At 40.4% G+C, this 18,293-nt stretch overlaps 1 protein-coding gene across 1 annotated transcript in view; it reads right to left on the reverse strand.

Annotated features, from left to right (window-relative positions):
* Positions 1 to 4,618: 4,618 nt before the first annotated feature.
* The window catches only part of cop1 (COP1 E3 ubiquitin ligase), a 54,701-nt gene continuing 41,026 nt past the window's right edge, over positions 4,619 to 18,293 (reverse strand). Inside the window, exons 15-20 of the mRNA XM_033028310.1 lie at positions 16,613 to 16,729; positions 14,628 to 14,745; positions 11,708 to 11,832; positions 10,043 to 10,203; positions 6,946 to 6,990; positions 4,619 to 5,877 (exon numbers count right to left, since the gene is read on the reverse strand). Coding sequence (XP_032884201.1) covers positions 5,860 to 5,877; positions 6,946 to 6,990; positions 10,043 to 10,203; positions 11,708 to 11,832; positions 14,628 to 14,745; positions 16,613 to 16,729 — 584 coding nt within the window. The 3' untranslated portion in view covers positions 4,619 to 5,859. The remainder of the gene's footprint in view (positions 5,878 to 6,945; positions 6,991 to 10,042; positions 10,204 to 11,707; positions 11,833 to 14,627; positions 14,746 to 16,612; positions 16,730 to 18,293) is intronic.

The following is an 18,293-nucleotide window of genomic DNA, read 5'->3' on the forward strand; positions in this document are numbered from 1 at the left end:
TAAATTGATAGAGCGAATGTGGAGTGGATATTTCCTCTTGTGAAAGAAGCCTTAACTAGGGGGGCACTAGATTACTATAAGGGGCTGTCCAGTCAAGACAGATGACGCAAACACTTTTCTTCTCAAAGGATCAATGTCCTTGGTCCTCTTTCTCACAGAACTATGAAAACAGAATCTGAATATTTTTAAGGCAGAAGATACACAGAAATTTTACAACAGATCCACAAGTATGAACAGCAGCATCAGGACTCATAAACCTTGAGAACAACAGAAGACTGTTGATTGGACCATGTTTTAATCAAACAATTCAAGAGAACCACCCAGGTTTTGACCCCATCAATCATGGTTTCCATTTGCCATCATCTGCCCAATTTAACCAGCTGATCAATAACATTCTGTAGCCTATGACTATCTTTCTCACCATCAACAGCAGTTTGCCATAATCTGAAAACTTACCAATCATACCTCCTACATTCACAACTTAGTGATATGTGTATAAAAAAAAGTTGGGTTCCAGTACAGACCCCTGTGGCACACCACTTATGCTAGTCTCCCACTCAAAAAAGCAATCCTCCATCAAAACGTTCTCTCCTGATTTTGGATCCAGTATGGTGCAACCTACCTTGCATTCCATATACATTTTGGACCCAAGACTATTCTCCATCAGTCAGATTAAAATTTCTTTAATAAGAGAGAGATTTAAAATTAAGGAAGGAAAATCTCTCAAATATGAATCAGAATATTCAGGAATGGTAAATGGGAAGCCAGCAGTTTTCATTGGTTTCTTCAGCGCTTTGATGACTAATAGGAGAAAATACTCTCAGGATGTTCCTTTTGAATCATTACCAATCATCTACACAGTTCCATCTGTGTCTGGAGCACAATTGAAACTGGATCTTTGACATTTTCCAATTGGGTCAATGACAATGAAAAAGTTTCAAAGTGGCAAGGGTAGATTCTTCCCTTCATTCCATCATATAACCCAATGTTCTGGTTATCACATTTCACCAGTCCTACCTTTTTTATATTATAGATTGGAAAATGCGACTCGAGACACATAGATGGCTTGTACATAATTCACGGAAAGTTCACATGCTGGTGCAGCAGGTAATTAGGAAGCAAATTGTAATTTGTTGCTTATACTAGGATTTGAGTACAAGGATGTCTTACTACAATTATTTAGGGACTTGAGACCAGATCTAAAATCATATTTACAAGTTTGATCTTTACTTAAGGATGTATTTGTTATCGAGAGAACACAATGAAGATTCATCAGATTGGTCCTCAGGATTTGTTGTAGGAGAGGTTGAGCCTAAATTTAGAAGAATTTAGAGTGACTTCATTGAAACATTCACAAGTTTAGAGGGCTCGGCAAAATAGATATGGAGAGAATCCCCTGATTACGCCTACATAATTAGAGCTCACAGCCTAAAGGGCCAGACCTTATAGAGTGAGAATGAGAAATTTCTCTATTCAGAGGGTACCAAGTCTGGAATTCTCTACCCAGCATTCAGAACAAAAATTAATAGATTTCTGGATACTAAAGGAATCTGAGGGATTGGACATGAACATTTTAGTGATATTCGAAGCAAAGCAATGTTGATCAAAGTTCAGGACTAGCATGTTCCAGTAAGTGGGAGGGATAGGGATGGCAAAGTAAAGGAACTTTGAATGACCAAAGGTGTTGTAAATTTGGCCAAAAAGAAAAAATATGAAATCAGACAGGGGTGTTGAAGAATATACAGCAAGCAGGAACAAACTCAAGCGGGTGATTAGAGGGCTCAACAAAGGTCCAAAAATGACTTTGGCGAGTTGGATTAATGAAAATCCCACATTTATATCTACCGTACATTAATTAATCATTAAGTCAGGAAATGGAGGTGTACTTTGCATCTGTTTGCACCAAGTAGAAAATGAATGACAGTGAGATCAGTATGGAGAATACTAATATGCAAGAGCATTTTGAGATTAAGGAGGAAGTGGTGTAAGGACTCTTGAACAGCAATAAGGTAGATAAATCCCCAGAGCCCGAGAGGATCAATCTCACATTAGAGAAAGGCAAGAGAGAGGAGTTATCATGGGATTATCGAAGATTTTGCATCTTGGTTAACCACAGGCAAGGTTTCGGAATGCTGGAGAGTAGCTTATGTTGTTCCTTTATTTAAGAAGGGAAGTTGAAAGAATCCATGGAATTATAGGCCAGTGAGTCTCACATCAGTGGGAGGGAAGCTGAAGCCACGCCGAGGATCCTAGGCCTGGGCACTGAGCCTGTCTCTGAAGGCGGCAGCGCTGCTGCCTCCGGGCACGCTAGCAGGGAAATGAGCGGCACCCTCGAGATCCTTGGGAGGTGAGGAAGGAGAGTGGACGGATTTAGGAAGAGGTAGGGAGGGAAAATGAGGGGCGGGGGGTGAGGAGGAAGAGGGGGAAATAGAGGTGGAGGGCAGTGGACATGGTGAGGACGGAGAGAGGGATAGGGTGGGCAGAGGAGTTATGGAAGGAGGTAGTGACTGAGGGTAGGGGAAAGGAGGAGGGCGAGGTGAGGGAGGGGTTGGGGAGGGGAGGAAGAGTGAAAGATCCTGGGGAGGTGAGGAGGGAGTGGGGGGTTGAGGGGGTGGGGAGGGAGAGTGGGGGGGGGGGGTGAGATGGGAGAGTGGGAATAGAGGGAGAGGAGGGGAGGTAAGGAGTGGGGGGGGGATAGAAGGGCAGTAGGGAGTGGAGAGGAGTTACGGAGGGAGGGAGTGACTGAAGGTAAGGGAAAGGAGAGGGAGAGGTGAGGGAGGGAGAAGAGGAGGGGGTGCTAGGAGATGAGAGGAAACGAGCCGGATCTGCGCAGTTGGGGGCTATGGGTGAGTGGTGGAATATTGCGTTGTGGGAGCTGACCCATCTGCACTTAGTCTAGTATCAAATAAAGATGAAGCCAAATTGTTTAAAATTAAAGAATACATTTTCCACATGTCAGTTTCTGCTCCATTTTCATAATTCGAAGATTTATCCCTCCGTATAATATTTTGGATTATGGCAAATTAACTTCTCAATCTTGATTTGTCCACCTCTACACATTTACAACCCAACTCTACTCCTCTCACCACTATTTTCACATTTAATTGAAATCAACTGCTCTGAAAGATTATCCTATAAGCTTTGCAGAAATAGCTTTTTAAAGCATGTTCATTTAGTTTCATGGTCAGTTTTTATCACATTTCTTCAAATTGCACTCCCTGGATCCCTGCACACTTATGGGCCTGTCCCACTTAGGTGACTTTTTAAACGAGTGCAGGAGACTCCGCACTCGCCACATGTTCGCTGGTGGTCTCTGGAGAGTCGCGAGGAGTTCCTGCATTCTGGGAACTAGTCGCGGCCTCAGTATGGTCGCCGCAAATTTTTCAACATGTTGAAAATATTTCTGCGACCAAAAATTGGTCGCCATGGGGATAAACGATAATCCTGTAGTTGTAGGTGCAGTTGTAATGGGGTCGCCATGTAGTTGTAGATAGTCGAGGTAGTTTTAATTAATCGCCTTTGCTGACCGGTAATTTTCATTGGCTCATTGGGGAAAAACACGTAAGTAGTTTTGTTAAAAGTCATGATAATGTTAAATGTCCGCTGAACTTCACAGCTGTGTATTTCTGGCTTCTTAAAAGTTGTCCGGCTTCTTAAATGTTGTCTCCACTCCTTCTTCCCCCTCCCCCTCCCCCCATATTATAAAGGACTTACTGTACACAGTGCTAACTGTTTTAACCTTCCTGTTCATATATACTTTCCTTTTCTCCCTCATTACAGCTCATATCAGTACAAATGGATTCATCCAACGCAAGAAAGCTTAGTCAATTTAAAGAAAGCACTGTTTGATAATTGCCCACTGTTGGATAACTTGACAGTTGCCAGCAGTACGCTGAAAAATCGCCTAAGTGGGACAGGCCCATAAGGTAAATGTCTCAGCAATGTCTTCAATTCATGTTCACAGTAATACAATCCTTGTTGATTTGATGAACTTTCTTGACCCTTTGAGATGATATTAATTGCTAAATAATGTTTTGTGGGAAAGCTTTGCCACACGTAATCATGTTTTTGCTATACGTATCGTAAACCAACAGACTGCACAGTGAATTTCAAAAGGGCTGCACAGTGAATTTCAAATATGGATGAGAAATGAGGAAATGGATTATAGCTTTACAGTTCCGCCATACAGTTGAGATACAGATTTACCACAATCTAATTCCATGGTGGAAAAGGCTCAAGCGGCTAAAAGCCGAGTGGGCTGTCAAATAATGTGGATGCCAACCAATTCAAGGCCACCGGGTGAGAAAGCAATAAGCAGGGTTGCAGTTCCAAGTCAGAATTAGATTCAATTATGATACCTTCCATTCATGGGTATGGATGAATACGCCAATACTTACTTAGAGCGGACACCAGAACATTACTGAAAATACCAAGCTGGAAAGGAAGTGTTAGTGTTTAGATGTTATTTGGAGAGTGAAATTAGAGTTTGTTTGTGATAGATTCAAACAACACAAATTCATCAGATAGTAAGCTTGGTTCTTACAAGGCTGTGCGTCAGCACTTGCTTCAAGTGCAGTTCTAGTTTAAAATCAGAACGAGAAATCCAACTTCCAAACAACACCTTCAAAAAATCTTTTAATGATGGTTAGATGATTAGAAACCAAATACGAGTGGAAAATGTACAAAAGGGTTGTGATTGAATTATAGTGTTTGAATTGATAGATGAAAATATCCTCAATACTCCATCACAGACAACTACTGTTTGATAAGTATGAACTGAAACTCAAAGGAGAATTTAAAAATCAAACAACGGACTGTGACAACATTTGTGCGCAAGTGTAGGTAAACTTGATAATGGTTCAAAAAGGTCAATATTTTAACCTGAATATCAATTAAGCCTGAATACCAGGCCAATCCATACCCTGAATGAGGTAACAATTACTAGTTAAAATGGTAACTTACAAGTCACAGATCAACGCAATCTAAATGCTGTCCATAACTCTAAGAGTAAATTTTATGCCACCATCCAATCGCCGCTCCCTGTAAAAATGTCCCCAGTTGCATCTCTCCACCTCTCCCCCACTCCCTAATGCTGCACAAACAGCTCCCAACCAATCTTGGCTCCATGAATTTAATGCGTGGCCATCCTGGCACAGAATAGAGCAATCTCTATAATATTCTGATTGTAACTCGGTCATATAAAGCACTCGAAGAGACACGTGATGGGTGTCCCCAAAATCATAATCTCTTGAAATACTTTCATTTTCTCCCTCATTATAGCTCATATCAGTACGAATGGATTCATCCAACACAAGAAAGCTTAGTCAATTTAAAGAAAGCACTGTTTGATAACTGCCCAAGGCAAAATTACATCAGGTTAAAAATAATGCCTTTAAACCCATTTACCCCAGTTTGGAGACCCCAGACAAAAATTGAGTAAGGTTACCTCAGTAGAGTTTATATCAACTGAAAAAGAATGGCCTAGTTTCTTCTCTCTAGTCCTGCTCTTGGTAAGCCAACTGTACTCTGTTTATGTAATAATCTCTGTGAAACACAAGACAGAATTTAAATCATTACAGTTACATGTGGACCACAAGTCCATTGAAAGTACGAGTCCCTTATTCTTCAGAGATTTCGGTTTATGAAAATATTGATCAGGATTACTTCAACCTCACATCACATTCTTCTGACCAATGAGGAGCATTTACAGTTACACAGTCCTGGCACTTGCAACTGTTGCTGGTGGTGAAGAATCATGAAAAGGATGCTGGGTTGTCCGCCAAAGGTTTTCATCAATCCCAAGGAACTTGACTTCATGGCAACAACTGATTGGGAAGATACCACCAATGCCATCTCCATTCATACCAGTTCCAACACCTGAAAACAATGTTATAGGGTCACTGCATGACTGTATCCGCTCACAACCTGGACTAAAATGAGAGATAATCCCACCACATTCACCATAACTGCAATCCTCAGTAATAAACCCAGTCATAACTACCTTGTGGTTTTAATCATGAGAAAAGCCTCCCGTTCCCCATACTAAATAACGAATTGGTGATTAAATAATGGTGATTTAGTAACTAACCAATAAATAGTTGGTGCTGAACTGCCGAGCTAATTTTCATCTGCCACTAAAATAAGTATTCAGTACATTCTACATTGAGATGTATGCTTATTCTATTCATCAAAATGGTACATTACATAACCTATGGGGGTGAGCACCATGTGTCCTTTGAAATCTGAAACAAATATTGAGTTCTCAAAATCAGAAATCTTTTCATCAAAAATAACAGAGAAGAAATGTTAACCTACAAATTGCATACAGTATTCCAAAATTTAAAGGAGATATGCAGGGCGTCTGAAGGTGCCAGGATCGTACTGTCAGGTAGATACAATAGTGGTGTTTATTAAGCTCTTCGATAAGCACAAGATACAATAACCTCCAAGAAAAAGAGGTGACACAGTGGTAGAGTTGCTACCTTAACGCGCTAGACACCCGAGTTCGATCCTGATTACGGGCGTTGTCTGTGCAGAGTTTGTACGTTCTCCCTGCGCGTTTTCTCCGGGTACTCCGGTTTCCTCCCACACTCCAAAGACATACAGGCTTGTAGGTTAATTGGCTTCAGTAAAATTGTAAATTGGGTCCCTAGTGTGTAGGATAGAACTAATGTATGGGAGTTAACTTGTCAGCGTGGACTCAGTGGGCCGAAGGGCCTGTTTCCGCGCTGTATCTCTAAAGTTTAAAGACCTCGCATCCTCAACTAAAATGAGAGATAATCCCACCTAATTCACTATAACTGCAGTCCTCAGCAATAATACATTACTACTTTTAAATGCAATGTCTTGTTCTAAGTGGACTTAATTGTGAGGAAAGCACCATGGGTTGTCCGTTTTAAATAACTGCAAGTTTGACGTTATTTTTACACATCATTCTTTGCTCACCTTTATTGTGCCTTGGCTGTTAGCAGCTATTAAGACATTTGATTCCTGGTGATAAAAAAAATATGCTTCAACAACAGAAACAAAGAATATTGTAAGGAATCTGAATCTACATATAATCACAAAACATAACAGTGCTCTGACAAAACTCCAAGCTACACATTCATTGCAATAGTTGAGCTCACAGAACATCCTCTTAGTGCATCGAGGACTCTATTCTAAATGCAGAAATATATGCAGTCTCGCTATCTGACTGGTAACAAAACCCAGGGATTGAGAAAAAATGAATGAATCAAATATGATTTCCCCTTAGCCAAAGCCAATTCCGCGAGTTCTAAAACAAATGTTGCGAATAGAGTAAAAGGAAGCAGGCTACAAAAAACAGATACGTTCAGAATGCATATGCTCCATGCACTTGGATGTTTATATGATGTGTTGTAGGTTAAAAAAAAAGTGATATGATAATATGATGCAGTGGACGTAACTGAAATAGCTCAGGATAAGTTTGCTGGATCTTGTGTTGGGGAATGAGTTGGACTAAGTGAACAAAGTGTCAATGGGAGAACACTGGGCAACAACAATCATTATATTGTTCAAAAGGGAACTGCAGATGCTGGAATATTGAAGGTACACAAAATTGCTGAGGAAACTCAGCGGGTGCAGCAGCATCTATGGAGCGAAGGAAATAGGCGACGTTTCGGGCCGTCTGAAGAAGGGTTTCGGCCCGAAACGTCGCCTATTTCCTTCGCTCCATAGATGCTGCTGCACCCGCTGAGTTTCCCCAGCAATTTTGTGTACCAACAATCATTATATATGAAGTAGAATTTTTTAACTGAAGGAGGAATAACTTCAAAGGAGTGAGAATTGATGTCCAGGATAAAGCACAAACAAGGGCTACATTGGAGATCAGAAGGATAAGCTTTTCGTACAGGACGGTGAATATCTGGAAAGCCTCGCCATAGAATGTGGCAGATAAAATTACAACATTTAAAAAGGCTTTGGAAAATGTATTGGATAGGAAAGGCCCTCAGAGACGGGTAGGCCTAATTTTGTCACATAGAATTAGTGTGGATAGGCACTACAGTTGAGAGGGATGAGATGGTCTGAAAGGCCCGTTTATGTGCTACACTTTTCCATGATTCAAAGATAGGCAACATGAACAGAAGATTGGGTGATATGTTTCCAATATTAACTAACTGTATTCTCACTTAGTATTCTCCCCCAACATTGGGAACATTTTTCCTGCATCTACCCTGTGCAATCCTTTAAGAAGTTTATATGTTTCTATAAGATCCCCTCTCATGCTTTTAAATTCCAGTGAATACAAGCCCAGTCGACCCATTCTTTCATCATATATCAGTCCCGCTATCCTGGTGAACCTACGCTACACTCACTCGATAGCAATAATGTTCTTCCTCAAATTAGGAGACCAAAATTGCACACAATATACAGGTGCGGTCTCACTAGGGCCCTCTACAACTGCAATAGGGCCTCCTTGCTCCTAAACTCAAATCCTCTCGCAATGAAGGCCAACATGCCATTAGCTTTCTTCACTGCCTGCTGTACCTGCATGCTTACTTTCAGTGACTGATGTACAAGCACACCCAGGTCTCATTGCACCTCCACTTTTCCTAATCTGACACCATTCAGATAATAATCTGCCTTCCTGTTCTTGCCACCAAAGTGGATAACCTCACATTTATCAACATTAAACTGCATCTGCCCACTCACCCAACCTATCCAAGTCACCCTGCATCCTCATCGCAGCTCACACTGCCACCCAGCTTTGTATCATCCGCAAGCTAGTTTGTTTTTGATGCCCCTACAGTGGGAATTTATCCACGCTTGTGTTCCAAATCATCTAACATTACCATCATCTTCATACTTATGTTCTAGACAATTAACATATCCTTCATGAACTCTCGATCTTCCACGCCCTTCTCTTTGGTGAATACAGATGAATAATATTAATTTAGCATCTCACACATCCCCTGGTTCAACATATAGACTATCCTTTTTTTGTCCCAGAGAGGACCCCCTCTTTTCCTAGCTGCCCTCTTGATCCTGATATATTTTTAGAATAATTTACGATTCACTTTTATCTTGTGTTATATTTTACAGTCTTTTTGTCCTAATTTCCTTCTTTAGTATTCTTCCTGCACTAATCATATGCTTCCTTGTTTTTCTGATTAAAACGTTTAATATTCTTTGACATCTGTTCCCTAATCTTGTCATATTTTCCTTTTACACTTACCAGAATGTGCCAGGACCTAAACTCTTGCTAATTCTCTTCTAAAAGACTCCCACTTGTCAGATATTGATCTACTCTCAATCAACCTTTGCAGGGTCCTCTCTCTCTCTCTAGTGGAAATCACAAATTCTGCCAACTTAGGACCTGTACTAGAGCATCAACTTTATCCTGTTCCATAACAACCTTGAAACTTAAGGGTGTACGACTCAAATAATTCTAGAGAACAACAAAAAAGTTCAGAGGGAAAGTAAAATAGAAAAAGTGAATAAAATACATTGAATGAAATAAAAGCAGAAATGCTGTAATTACTCTGCATCTTTGGGAAGAGACACTGAAATTGACACAGGATCTTAAACTTGAAATGTTACCCATTTCTTTTCCCACAGATGTGGCCTGATGGGGTGTGTATTTCCAGCATTTTCTGTTTCTACTTTAGATATCCCACAATCGCAATTACTTTTGATTATCACACATAATAAAAAACAGTTGCCATAAAAGGGAACCAAAGTTCTTCAATATACATGTAACCAAAAGTGGATACTAAAGAGACATATTGGGCCAATCAAGGCAACAATAACATCTTTTAACTCTCTCTCTCGCTCTCTCTATCTATCTATATAAAGATGTTATTGTTGATAAGCAGACAATAATTTGGGTCAGACATGCTGATTTGCATCATCTGCATTATTTTTTTGTTTTATATATATATATATATATATATATATATATATATATATATATATATAGTGTGTTGAAAGATGGTATTGTTGATATGTCACACACACACACAAATTTACCATTATGCTGGCTGTGTTATTTTACTAACACACTGAATACACCATCACTTACCCCATCTGGTAATGCTCTCCAACACACAGCACTGACAAATTCATTGGTGTCATCCTCCTTTTTGTCTTTGTCCAAAACACTTTTAACTGTGTCAAATTTAAACGTGAGCAGTGTTTTTGAGAGCCCCTTATAGTAGAGGTAGAGAGAATTGTTTTCACTTCCTGGAATGAGAAATAGAATTAAAGCCACACTCACAAAATTCATTATTTAACTCAGTATATCATTAACATCTCTCCAGATTTCACAATGGGAACAAATTCACAGCAGACCAGAAATAATAGTGTAAAGAGTATGACATCTTGCATAAAAAGTGGTAAGATTGCTCAACGTGATAAGATGGCAATGAGTGCAAGGCAGAGAGTATATATGGTGCAGCATATTATTTATTATGGCACAAAGGATTTACAAGGATGTTGCCAGGACTACGAGGGCCTGTGTTATAGGAAGAGGTTGAGCAGGCTAGGACTTTATTCCTTGGAGTGCAGGAAGATGAGGAGTGATCTTATAGAGATGTATTAGATCATGAAAGGAATAGATAGGGTAAATGCAAAAGTATTTTACCCAGAGCAGGGAACGGAACCAGATGATATAGGTTTAAGGTGAGGGGGGGGGGGGAGAAGAATTAATAAGAACCCAAGGGTCAACTTTTTTTTTTACACACAAAGGGCGGTAGGTATATGAAATGAGCTGCCAGAGAAGGTAATTGAGGCAGGTTGGTCAACCTGGGCAAGTAGGGCCGAAAGGCCTGTTTCAATGCTGTAGGAATTTATGAATTAGCCCACTGGCCAACTCGAAGGAGAGCATTTCCATCAGTTCTATTCCCCATTTCTCAATTGCCAGTAACCCTTTAATTGGTCTCTTTCTCACAGATACATAACTCTCCTTTCATTCTTTTGCCACTTACCGACAGTCAGTGGGGAGACTTACATGGTCACAAGGAGGAACATGCAGATTCCATACTGACAGGATCAGGTTTGAATCCAGGTCCCTGAAGGTAGCACTAACTGGTGTATGAATACGACACTGACATTCCTCGTAAAAGTCCTGGAATTCTCTCACTTAATCTCAGCCTTGAAAATTATCCTTAAAAATCAGCCTCAGGCAAATCTCTTTTCTTTTAACCTCCTCCCTTGCTTGGTATCAATTTTAAAATCATACTTTGCTTCAGTGGATTTCCTCAGGATATTTTCACCAATGTATGCTAACTTTTCATCCTAATTAGAGAACTTTACACCGTGATTTGGTCAATGAAGGACGCACCGTCTCTTTGGTATAATCCTCACCCACATTTGCCCCAGCAATAATTTTTTCTCAACTATTTTTTTCAACTTCAGACAGATTCAAATTATTAGATTCAATTTCAGTTGCTGCGGTCAATTCTACAATTTCCTTCAATAGAAACATTTTGTTGATGTTTAAGATGATCAATAAATTATGATCTTCCCCAATGATGATTAAAATACATGACATGAAATCTTCATATTTACAAGAAAAATAGTCACAACAGCAATTTACTTGCTGCAGCTGCCACTTTGCTTGCATCAATGCTGTTTTCTGCGGAGAACTGGTGTTGAGGGCTCATACAAAACAATCTCTCTCACTGAGAACTGATGCAAGTTATTCCAACTCAGACCTCTACACTCGGTACTAAAGTCAGTCACTCACCACAGGCGATATAATCTCCATTAGATGCTAACCCCACAAAGTTCTTTTCATTGATGTGCCCTTTAAAGGATCGCAGGCAGTGTGGTCTGTTCACATTCCACAGCTTCAATTGACTATCTGTCGACCTGCAAACAAACTCCATGTCAATACTACAGTGTAAGAGAGTACGATCATCTTGCAAGGATCACGATGGGTCCCACCTACTGTGAATTGACCTGTACATTCGAAACAAAAAAGTGGGATGGGGAGGAAGGGAAACAAAACAGAAAAAAAGAAGCAGGCCAACTAACTCGGAGCCTGTCCATCACTTCATGCAATCAAAGGTGATGATCAAAATTCTCAGTCTCTAGTTCTAGGTTTCTTTCCTTATCCCTTGATCTCTTTAACCATAACAACTGTATTAAACTACTACTATATATATTTATTGATTTTGTCTCAATGGCCTTCAGTAGAAGAGAATCACACTGGTTCACTATGCATTGAGCGAACATAATTCTTACCTCAGTCCAAAAATGTTTATCCTACACATTCACGGTACAACTCAAAGGCGAGGACTTCTACACTTTAGGAACACGTTCCCTGCATCTAGTCTGTAATTTCACTAAGATACCTTCTCATTGGAGTCATAGAGACATACAACACACAGAATGTTTTTGTCCCACCAAGTCTGTGATGACCATCAATCACACATTAAGAGTCATGGAGTCACACAGTGTGGAAACAGGCCTTTCTGCCCAACTATGGTGACTAAGATGCCTCATCTAACCTAATCCCATTTGCTCGTATTTGGTATTGGATCCATTCTCTCTAAAGCTTTCCTATCCATGTAACTGTCCAAATTTTTTTTTAAATTTTGTTATTTTACCTGCCTCTACCACTTCCACTGGCAGCTCATTTCACACACCCAACATGAGAAAGTTGCTCCTCAGGTTCTTATAACTCTTTCCCCTTTCACCTTAAACCTACGTCTTCTAGTTCTAAAAATAATTAATTCACCCTGTCTATTCCCATCAAGATTTCTATACACTTCTACATTTTATGCAACTGTAAAAGATCGCCCATCAGCCTCCTGTGCTCCAAGGAATAAAGCCGTCGCCTGCCTTGTCTCTCCCTGTAGCTCAGGCCCAGAGTCCTGGTAACATACTCATACAATGCCCTACATAATGTTTGGGACAAAGACCCATCATTTATTTATTTGCCTCTCTACTCCACAATTTGAGATTTGTAATAGAAAAAATCACATGTGGTAAAGTGCACATTGTTAGATTTTAATAAAGGCCATTTTTACACATTTGGTTTCACCATGTAGAAATTACAGCAGTGTTTATACTTAGTCGTCGTCGTCTATTTTTCTTTATTATAGAGAGAATTCTTCTGTCATCAGCTGTGGAGGTCTTCCTTGGCCTGCCAGTCCCGTTGCGATTAGTAAGCTCACCAGTGCTCTTTCTTCTTAATGATGTTCCAAATGGTTAATTTTGGTAAGCCTAAGGTTTGGCTGATGTCTCTAACAGTTTTATTCTTGTTTCTCAGTCTCATAATGGCTTCTTTGACTTTCCTTGGCAAAACTTTGGTCCTCGTGTTGATAAACAGCAATAAAAGTTTCCAAAGGTGATGGAAAGACTGGAGGAAAGACTAGGTGCTGAGAATTATCTTATACCTGTATTAAGGAGGCAATTAAACACACCTGAGCTATTACAAACACCTGTGAAGCCATGTGTCCCAAACATTATGGTGCCCTGAAATGAGTAGACTATGTATAAACACAGTTGTAATTTCTACATGGCAAAACCAAAATGTTTAAAAATGACCTTTAATAAAATCTGACTTTTATTTGTGCACTTTAACCACATGTGATTTTTTTTCTATTACAAATCTCAAATTGTGGAGTACAAAGGCAAATAAATAAATGATGGGTCTTTGTCCCAAATATTATGGAGGGCACTGTATATCTTTGCACTCTTTCCAGCTTCATGGCATCTCTCCGATGGAAGGGTGACTAAAACTAAATACAATGCTTCAAGCGCAGTCTCACTAATGTCTTGAACAACTAACAATGTTCTATCTTTTAAGCTAGGAGTATCAATAATCAAAGGAGGAGGAAATTTAAGACGTGCAGATAGGACAAATAGTTAGAATATTGTGCTCATAACATGGGGAACAAAATCAAGAGGTCATAGGTATAAGGTATGGGGAAGGAATTTTAAAGCAGATCTGAGGGATAAGTATTTTACAAAGTAGATATCTGGAATATGTTACCAGAATAGATGGTGGTAGAATCAAATACAGATACTACATTTAAGAGACAGTCAAATACGACACCCAAATAGAAAGGCACTAAAGGACATAGACCAAATGCAGGCAAATAGTATTAGTGGGCAAAACTTTTTCATCAGTTTGCTGAAGGTTCTGTTTCTGTGTTGTAAAACTCTAACTCCATGGGAGATTAGGGAGAAACTGTAAAAACAGGGATGAAAGTGGTCATAAGAGTGGCAGCAGTCCCATATGGGAGGACAGTCTGCTAATTGGCAATCAAGATAATGTCACTTGAGCGATAGTTCAAAAGAGCCAGCAGTTGTGACATTGCAGGAAAAAATATGTTTTAAATTAATGAAAATGGCCATGTTTCCGTCAATTTATACATTCCATTGCACATCCAGCCATTTTTAGGTTCTGTTTCCATTTATCACTTTTTGAATTAGACTAATAACAAAATCCCTCAGTTTTCCTTACCCTGCTGTTTGGTAAACTGAGATTTGAAATATGTGATACCGAAGACTTATGTGAACCACAGACACCCCTGCTCCAAATGCATCCTCCATAAAAAGTGATTGGATTGTGCAACTGACCCACACATGTCACAACAGGACATTCTTAAATTTGCATAGGAGACAAAAAGCTCATGAATCAAAACAGAACTTACGCTGAAACTATTTCTTCTCCTATTACAAACTTGGCATATGATACTGCCTTGCGATGTCCTTTAAAGACCATGATAGGCTGTTTTGTATTCCGCAAATCATAATAGTGGACACAATGATCTGTGAAAACAAAATATTTGACACATTTTGCAAGATCCAGTCAACAGTACTGTTTTAATATCTACTAGACCAAGTGCAAGTACTTGTAGAGAAAGAGTAACCCACATCAATATGCAAAGCAAGAGGTCTATAAACACACATACAAACTGAAGGAAATAATCTGTAAATAATCTGTAAATAATCTGGACCTTCCAATAATCTTCATCTTCTCACGCAAGACCAACTTCCCTCACTATTTCATATCTCTGAATTTGACAAAAAAACAATTGATCTGTGCCCGAGGGTCACAGCTCAGAAATAGACCCTTCAGCCCAACATATCCATGCTGACCACTTTCTAGGGGGGAGTCTGGACCCGAGTCAGTTCCAGGGGGAAGCCTGGACCCAAGTCAGTTCCGGGGGGGGAGCCTGGACCCGAGTCAGTTCCAGGGGAGTCTGGAATTGAGTCAGTTCCAGGGGGGGTCTGGAATCGAGTCAGTTCCAGGGGGGAAGTGGGGCCTGAATCAGCTCTGGGGCGGAGCAGGGCCCGAATCAGTTCCAGGGAGGAGCGGGGCTCTATTCAGTTCAAGGGTGCACAGGAAGAACCCCCCCACCCCCTTCCCTGCCCCCACCCTAGAGTACATATTTCACCTACCACTGTTGTCAACCTGGTCCTTTTGCCTCCTCCATTCGCTCATCTCCCATCCTAGAATCTCATATTTCCCTTTAATCTTCCTTCTTTCCCTTCTCACCCACCTCTCTCTCAGGCTTTACATTTCACCTCCTCAATCTGAAACCGTTTTTCTCTTTTGTTATTTACTCCACTCATCTGCCAATCACCCACTCATCTGTATCCACCCATCACTTGACAGGCTTTGACTCATCCCACTTCTCCCTTCCAGCTTTTCTCCCCCTATTCCATCAGTCTGATAAATTGTCCTGACCTTTAACATCGTCTGTTCATTCTCTCTACAGATGATTCCTGTGTTTCTTCAATAATTTGTGTTTCTTCAATACTTTGTTTTTGTTCAAGATTCAGGCATCTGCAGTTTCTTGTGTCCCCTTTTATGTTGTAGCCCTGAACCTAGCCCATGTTATGCTGTGTGGCTTCAAGCTCATGAAATTGCACAGAATTAGGCTCTGGTTTAGTTTTTGCTAGCATAATGTGTCCACTTCTATTGGCATACTATAGGAATGATGGGAAGGTCTGACAGGATGCAGAGGAGAGTGATTCCAGGATTGAGGGATTGCAGCAGTAAAATAAAATGAAATATGCTGGGATTGTTCTTGGTTCAAAATGAATCTGAGGGGAATTAAATAGAGGCACTTCAATCAATAGGTTAAGATAAGAGCAGATAAAGAAAAGTTATTCCCACTAGCTGAAGGCACAATAATTGAGGCAATTCTCAGAAGAGGGTGGGAGAAAAAACTATTTAAAAAAAATATAGTAATAAAAACCCAGAACTCGCTGCCTGTGGATATGATCATTGATTTTAGAAGGACTTTGGATAGATAATTGATGGAAATGAACTTGCAGGACTGCAGATACGGAGCAGGAGAGAGGGACTGACTAGACTGCTCTCCAGACAGCTAGTGTGGAAGCACCAAATGGCAAAGGCACCAATGTCCCTCAAATGAGATTGTGATTCTTTTTCAGCTCAAGTTCACTTGTCACAACATAAAAGGTGGAATAGATATTGCTGTGGCAACCACAATGATCCCCATCTCTGCAGCATGAAAATTGAAATGACTACTTTCAGCACTTCCTGTGGATCTTTTTGCATGTTTTACAATTGGCACTTCATAAACCAAGAGAATTCCAAAAATCTGTACAAGAGAACACTAATGATCTAGTAATAGACAGATCAACATATTTCAGAGGATGTTACCTGCACATCCGAAAGCCAAGTGGTACCTGGAGGTTGGGCTGAACTTAACGCAACAAACATTCGCCTTTGCCTCAATGCTTGCCACAGAGTTATCCAAGTTCGTGGACCACAATTTCACTGAAATTAAACAAAAGGAATCAATAAAACAATCATCACGTCAGTCAACTATATATTAATAGGGATATTTGCCAATAGGAAAATTATGATGACACAAACGTCCCAGCCTTGACTAGCAGGGATATTTAGCTTCCCTAAATGCAATAGTCCATTTGCTGCCTGCTAGCTTTGACAGATCAGGACAGCTTCAATAACAAAGGATCCACTTGTCTTCCCACGTCATTTTGGAGATTTCATCTCTTTAATTCTACTTTGATCCTCTCTAAAATCTGATATCTTCTGCAAAAGTTTGGAGGTCTGTAAACACCCTTACTTCTTTAGAACGGGTGTTCTGACAGTCCCAACTCAATCAGTTATATTTATATGAATGCCCTAAGGATTTTGTCCATCCACAGCTCACAGGTGCACTATTAGTTAGAAATCTCACTAAAGAGGGATATAATTGCATTGGAGGCCGTTCTGAGAAGGCTGACTGCATTGGTCAATGTAAAAATAGGACAAAAATGTGTTGTAAGTAGATTTAATAAACATGTGTTGTATCCTGAGATGTGTTTGACTCAACTCATTACATGGTGTCAGAGAACGAGTCTTACATACTCCGTTCACGTTTATCGGGTATTGTTTTTTTAATTAGTTTATGTGCCAGTTATCTCTATCATGGCAAGCTCGTCTCGCCGTCTTAGTCCTCTGATTTTTGACTCTGATATTGCTGAACGCTGGCGTCTTTTCAAGCATGATTACACTCACTATGTTCGCATCGTTCATCGCCACGACCTCCTTGATGGGCGTGCTTCTGTATTACTCAACTTTGTGGGCCCCAGAGGCAATGAATCGTGCCGACAATTTCACATTTGAGCCTGCCGTTTAGGATGCTAATGGACAGGTCCTCGTGCCTGCAGAGATGATTGCTGACCCTGCCGTCTTGCTTGTAAAGTTCAGACAGTTGTGTGACCTGCCCTCGAACCACATTATTGAACAAACCAAGTTTTATGCTCGTATGCAACAGATTGATGAACCGATTGAAAGTTTTATCAGCGGCTTGAAACACATGGCTGCACGCTGCCAGTTTCGTGATCTGTGCGATGAACTCATCCGTGACAAGATTGATGGAGGTATGCTTGATATAGCAAGTTAAGGGATGAACTGCTTCGTAACACTGATCTAACCCTTAATCAAGCAGAGCACGCTTGTCGGATTACGGAGATAACATCTTCTCACACCAAGTCTGTGCCCTCCGGTCAGCTTTCGCAGTAAGTGTCAATCTTACAGACACCTCCTCTCGTAACAGCCATTCCCAGCCCTCTCCTGCCTGGCATTAGAGAGGATCTGCTGATCGATGTCAAAATTGCAGCTAGCCAAGTGTAATTCTTGTTAGTAGTGGCTCCGCCTGATATGCGTTTTATATAAACAAGAGCTTGCCTATGCCATTCAGTATGAGTAGCTTTTAAGAAGGAACTGCAGATGCTGGAAAATCGAAGGTACACAAAAAAGCTGGAGAAACTCAGCGGGTGCAGCAGCATCTATGGAGCGAAGAAAATAGGCAACGTTTCAGGCCGAAACGTTG

This window comes from Amblyraja radiata, chromosome 10 (genome assembly GCF_010909765.2).
Source record: "Amblyraja radiata isolate CabotCenter1 chromosome 10, sAmbRad1.1.pri, whole genome shotgun sequence".
Lineage (NCBI taxonomy): Eukaryota > Metazoa > Chordata > Chondrichthyes > Rajiformes > Rajidae > Amblyraja > Amblyraja radiata.